At 48.5% G+C, this 6,146-nt stretch overlaps 1 protein-coding gene across 4 annotated transcripts in view; it reads right to left on the bottom strand.

Annotated features, from left to right (window-relative positions):
* Window positions 1-491: 491 nt before the first annotated feature.
* LOC306858712 (ubiquitin carboxyl-terminal hydrolase 15-like) overlaps window positions 492-6,146 on the bottom strand; it is a 30,842-nt gene continuing 25,187 nt past the window's right edge. For all 4 annotated transcript variants that reach the window (XM_079399379.1, XM_079399380.1, XM_079399381.1 and 1 more), the window contains 3 exons: window positions 5,987-6,090; window positions 1,959-2,047; window positions 492-1,396 (listed from right to left, as the gene is read on the bottom strand). In XM_079399379.1, the coding sequence (XP_079255505.1) occupies window positions 1,184-1,396; window positions 1,959-2,047; window positions 5,987-6,090 (406 nt within the window). In that variant the 3' untranslated portion in view covers window positions 492-1,183. The remainder of the gene's footprint in view (window positions 1,397-1,958; window positions 2,048-5,986; window positions 6,091-6,146) is intronic.

The raw sequence follows: 6,146 nt of genomic DNA, 5'->3' as shown, positions 1-6,146 counted from the left end.
ATGCACTGAAATGGCGTGTTGAACAGAGAGCTGTTTGAGCAGGTAAAATTAGTGTTTTCTTACAACACTAACGAGAATTTTTAAAGTATATTACAAACTTTTCATTTAGACCCTAAAGAATCATATTAACTTGTACAAAAATGGCATTATATGACCCCTTTAACAAAGATGATTAATTCCGTATCAAACTGCATTAACCAGCAATCAGCAATGCATATCTCATTCAGTAACGGGGCTTCATTGCAAACTGTTAACAAAAACCAGCTAATATGCACCTAGATCATTTTGCTTTTGACCACTTTATCTTTCAAGCATTTGGCAAAAGCTTTGCAAGCTAATAATAATAATGGGTTAAATTAGAATTTATTTTTAAAGATTTGAGTAACTATTTGTTTTTTAATGCATTAACTCGACGGGACCTCACTGTAAAATGTCACCAAGATTTCTTATATTGCACTGAAAATAAAAATAAGGATAAGCCAACAGTGTTTATAATAAAAACAATATGCATTGCATTTAATTAAAAACCAACCTTTTCAGCCCTTCCAGTGAAGGATGCGGTTAGTGTTGGCGATCCTGCTGGATGAACCAACCCAACACCAGACTTGAGTCAGATTTATTGAAGTCCGTAAATAAATACACATGCACATTTCAAATGTAAACCAAAGTGAACTCAAGTGCAGCTAAAGGAAGTCCCTGAATCATGCAAGGACGTCAGTTTGATTTACAAAAACCCTCAGGCGATTGGGCGTCCCGCAGACGGATCCGGTCGCAGTCAATCCACGCTCTGCCTTCCGTATAAATAAATAGATTTATCAAATGTGCACTCACAGAGTGAACTCTTCTGTACAGGATTTATGAACCGTAGCCGCCAGTCAGCTCAGCGAGCGAGAACATTCATCAAACCCACCTCCATCTCTTCACTCATGTTACGAGCAGACCGTGAGATCTGTGCAGAGAAAGGCATCAGTCTGAGACCCCCGTTAAGGCTGAGGTGAGACGCTAAACTAACGCAGTGGAAACAGAGCAGTCAGTAGTCCGTTCGGTGTGATGTACAAAACAAATCAAGCGCTGTAAAGTGTGGCAGCTCTCACTCTCGACTCATGCAGAAGCTCTGTCTGTCAGCGGGCGTCTGCGCACATTCGTGCCCGTCTGCCAAGGCGCTATGGCTTTGAGGGTCAGCTCAGTTGCTGCTCATGTTGACGTCTGGGCCCGGGTTGAGCTCTTCCTCCTGCTGGTTGTCGTTCAGATCCTCCTCCTCGCTCTGAGCGGCGTCTGCGCTGGGCTCGTCCTGCGGCGTCTGCGTCTCGTCAGGAGACTCGCGGTCCAGAGAGAAGTAGCCTGTGCCCTTGACCGTGTCCTGCCGCTGGTAGAAGAGCACATACGCCGCCTTCGACTGGACCAACACACACACACACACACACACACACGGGAGAACATCATTCACTCGTGTTACAAATCTGAGTCCCATACAATACCTGACCTCTGAACCCATCCTACGACAAACACACAGAACTACAGCACTGCAACTGAATAACACATGATCCACGTGGAGGTTACACACATTTTATCTATTTAAAAAAATAGCATTTGATTCCCCTTAATAAAAATGAAATAAATAAAAACCACATGCCAGTGCCACTACACAGACCTACAGTGAACTACTGAGTCTACAGGTGTGCAGAGATTTTGCTAAGTTAGCTAAAAGCATAAAGCCAAATCTTATTTCATATATAATCATTTTATTTCACAATCATTTATATAATGATATATTAAAGTACTGGTTAATAAATAAAGTACTTATTAAAGTACTGGTACTAGTAAAATGCGGAATCGTACTGCTTTTAAAAGCAAGGTATCACGATGCATTTTTTTTACCGGTACATGGTGCGACGCTAGCGAGAGTTTCTGAAGATCACAGAGATTAATATAAGAGTGAATGACCGCAGAAGCCTCACCACGATCTGCTCCTCGCTGGCCGGAGACACGCTGCTGTCATCGAAGTTGTACCACTTCTGATCCTCCTTGTTCTTGGCGTAGGCGGTATCTGAGAACCAAACCAGCTACGTTACACTCACTAGTCCATCGGTTCAGTGTATGGCTTGAGTAATATCAACATTTACATTTATGCATTTAGCAGACGCTTTTATCCAAAGCGACTTACATTGCTTTCAAGTTACAGTTTTTACATTTTATCAGCTCTTGCTTTCCCTGGGAATCGAACCCATGACCTTGGCGTTGCTAGCGCCATCCTCTACTATTTGAGCTTCTTCATACCAATTTCTGTTAAATATCAATATAGAAATGAAAAACAATGGCATCAAGAAAGTAAATAATTCAGTTGAAAGACATCTCAGGCAGGCAGGCAGACAGCTCTGTTTATGTGCATTTGCTCTGAAAGCGCTAACGTCTGGAGCTGACGGTGACATCTGTAGCTTATGATGATGTGGCTAACAAAGAAGAGGATGGGAAACTGACAAAAATACAGTACAGAAGAAACGCTGTTATGGTCACAGGTGTGGTAGTGTTATGTTGAAGGATGACATCACAGATGTCGCTGTTATTTCTGCTAAAGGTGTACAGAAACTTGACTGTTCAGTCAAGAGCAGTGAGTGATTCTGTCCTTGTCTTTTGTTGTTCGATTAATATAAAGCACAGTCAGCAGCAGGAATATTAGGCTGCTGTCACTTTAAGAGCTGCACGTATGATGTGTATTTGACCGTTTAACTGCTAAAAGATATCTTTACATGTCTGTGTTGTGGTCTGTCTCTGAGTGCAAGCACAGAAATCCTGCCGAGGAACAGCACAAGTTCTCTTTTGCTTTCTCTGTGAACTGGTAAACTGCCTATAATGAAGTGTGTGTGTGAGTATGAGTGAGGGAGTGAGTGCGGGTGTGTCTGTGAGTGTGCGTGTGTGTATGTGTGTGTGAGTGAGTGCGTGTCTGTGTGTGTGTGTCTGTGTGAGTGAGTGCGTGTCTGTGAGTGAGTGAGTGCGTGTCTGTGAGTGTGTGTGTGTGTGAGTGAGTGCGTGTCTGTGAGTGAGTGAGTGCGTGTCTGTGAGTGAGAGTGTGCGTGCGTGTGTCTGTGAGAGTGAGTGAGTGAGTGAGTGTGTGAGTGTGCGTGTGTGAGAGTGAGTGCGTGTCTGTGAGTGAGAGTGTGCGTGCGTGTGTCTGTGAGAGTGAGTGAGTGAGTGAGTGTGTGAGTGTGCGTGTGTGAGAGTGAGTGCGTGTCTGTGAGTGAGTGAGTGCGTGTGTGTCTGTGTGTGTGTGTGTGTGTGAGCGTGTGTCTGTGTGAGTGCGTGTGTGTGTGTGAGTGAGTGCGTGTGTCTGTGTGAGTGAGTGCGTGTGTCTGTGTGAGTGAGTGCGTGTCTGTGAGTGAGAGTGTGAGTGCGTGTGTCTGTGAGTGAGAGTGTGCGTGCGTGTCTGTGAGTGAGAGTGTGAGTGAGTGAGTGAGTGAGTGAGCGTGTCTGTGTGAGTGTGCGTGCGTGTCTGTGTGAGTGAGAGTGGGCGTGCGTGTGTCTGTGAGTGAGAGTGAGAGTGTGCGTGCGTGTCTGTGAGTGAGAGTGTGAGTGAGTGAGCGTGTCTGTGTGAGTGAGAGTGAGCGTGTCTGTGTGAGTGAGAGTGTGCGTGCGTGTCTGTGTGAGTGAGAGTGTGCGTGCGTGTCTGTGAGTGAGAGTGTGAGTGAGTGAGCGTGTCTGTGTGAGTGAGAGTGAGCGTGTCTGTGTGAGTGAGTGTGCGTGCGTGTCTGTGTGAGTGAGAGTGCGCGTCTGTGTGAGTGAGAGTGCGCGTCTGTGTGAGTGAGAGTGCGCGTCTGTGTGAGTGAGAGTGCGCGTCTGTGTGAGTGAGAGTGCGCGTCTGTGTGAGTGAGAGTGGGCGTGCGTGTGTCTGTGAGTGAGTGTGCGTGCGTGTCTGTGAGTGAGAGTGAGAGTGTGCGTGCGTGTCTGTGAGTGAGAGTGTGAGTGAGTGAGCGTGTCTGTGTGAGTGAGAGTGAGCGTGTCTGTGTGAGTGAGAGTGTGCGTGCGTGTCTGTGTGAGTGAGAGTGTGCGTGCGTGTCTGTGAGTGAGAGTGTGAGTGAGCGTGTCTGTGTGAGTGAGAGTGAGCGTGTCTGTGTGAGTGAGTGTGCGTGCGTGTCTGTGTGAGTGAGAGTGCGCGTCTGTGTGAGTGAGAGTGCGCGTCTGTGTGAGTGAGAGTGCGCGTCTGTGTGAGTGAGAGTGCGCGTCTGTGTGAGTGAGAGTGCGCGTCTGTGTGAGTGTGCGTGCGTGCGTCTGTGAGAGTGAGTGCGTGTGTTTGTGAGTGAGTGTGTGTGTCTGTGTGAGTGAGTGCGTGTGTGTGCGTCTGTGAGAGTGAGTGTGTGCCTGTGTGAGTGTGCGTGTGTGTGTGCGCGTGTCTGTGTGAGTGAGTGAGTGAGTGAGTGCGTGTGTGTGCGTGCCCGTCTGTGAGTGTGTGTCTGTTAGTGAGTGTGCGTGCGCGTCTGTGAGTGTGTGTCTGTGTGAGTGTGCGTGAGTGCGTGTGTGTGTGTTAGTGAGTGAGTGTGCGTGCGTTAGTGAGTGTGCGTGCGTGCATGAGTGTGTCTGTCAGTGAGTGAGTGTGTGTCTGTGCATGTGTGTGAGTGCGTGTCTGTGAGAGTGAGAGTGTGTGTCTGTGTGTGCGTGCGTGCGAGTGTGTGTCTGTCTGTGAGTCTGTGTGTGTGTGAGTGTGTGTGTGCGTCTGTGTGTGAGTGCATCCGCGCGTGTGTGTGTGTGTTAGAGATCAGCTCTGAATTCAGATGTGACGTAGCATCATCACACGACAGACTGGTTCTGGAAGTCGTGGCCTAATGGTTAGAGTCGGACTCGTAATCCAAAGGTTGTGGGTTCGAGTCTCCGGCCGGCAGGGATTGTAGGTGGGGGAGTGAATGTCCAGCGCTCTCTCCACCCTCAATACCACGACTGAGGTGCCCTTGAGCAAGACACCGAACCCCCAACTGCTCCCCGGGCGCTGCAGCATAAATGCTGCCCACTGCTCCGGGTGTGTGTTCACGGTGTGTGTGTGTTCACTGCTCTGTGTGTGTGTGTGTGTTCACTGCTCTGTGTGTGTGTTCACTGCTGTGTGTGTGTGTTCACTGCTGTGTGTGTGTGTTCACTGCTGTGTGTGTGTGTGTTCACTGCTGTGTGTGTGTGTTCACTGCTGTGTGTGTGTGTTCACTGCTGTGTGTGTGTTCACTGCTGTGTGTGTGTGTTCACTGCTCTGTGTGTGTGTTCACTGCTCTGTGTGTGTGTTCACTGCTCTGTGTGTGTGTTCACTGCTCTGTGTGTGTGTGTTCACTGCTGTGTGTGTGTGTGTTCACTGCTGTGTGTGTGTGTTCACTGCTGTGTGTGTGTGTTCACTGCTGTGTGTGTGTGTTCACTGCTGTGTGTGTGTGTTCACTGCTGTGTGTGTGTTCACTGCTGTGTGTGTGTGTTCACTGCTGTGTGTGTGTGTTCACTGCTGTGTGTGTGTGTTCACTGCTGTGTGTGTGTGTTCACTGCTGTGTGTGTGTGTTCACTGCTGTGTGTGTGTGTTCACTGCTGTGTGTGTGTGCTCACTGCTCTGTGTGTGTGTTCACTGCTCTGTGTGTGTGTGTTCACTGCTGTGTGTGTGTGTTCACTGCTGTGTGTGTGTGTTCACTGCTGTGTGTGTGTGTTCACTGCTGTGTGTGTGTTCACTGCTGTGTGTGTGTTCACTGCTGTGTGTGTGTTCACTGCTGTGTGTGTGCGTTCACTGCTGTGTGTGTGCGTTCACTGCTGTGTGTGTGCGTTCACTGCTGTGTGTGTGCGTTCACTGCTGTGTGTGTGTTCACTGCTCTGTGTGTGTGTGTGTTCACTGCTGTGTGTGTGTTCACTGCTGTGTGTGCACGTTGGATGGGTTAAATGCAGAGCACGAATTCCGAGTATGGGTCACCATACTTGGCAGTATGTCACTTCACTTCACTTCACAATGATGCTGTCTGTCTGGCTCTGCTGTACTCACAGTGTCCTCCTCCCATTCCTCCGTAGTGGTTAGAGACAGCGATGAGGTCGTAGCGGTTCGGCCCTGCGTTCGGATTGATGAGGAACTCTGACATGTCCAGATCCCTGCGGGAGAGACGGCACAGTCAGATCACCAACAACAGCCAGAACAAAAACATCTT

Source organism: Barbus barbus, assembly GCF_936440315.1.
Source record: "Barbus barbus genome assembly, chromosome: 39".
In the NCBI taxonomy this organism is placed as follows: Eukaryota; Metazoa; Chordata; class Actinopteri; order Cypriniformes; family Cyprinidae; genus Barbus; species Barbus barbus.
The sequence above is the reverse complement of the archived record's forward strand: the minus strand, read 5'-3'. Positions and strand labels throughout refer to the sequence as shown.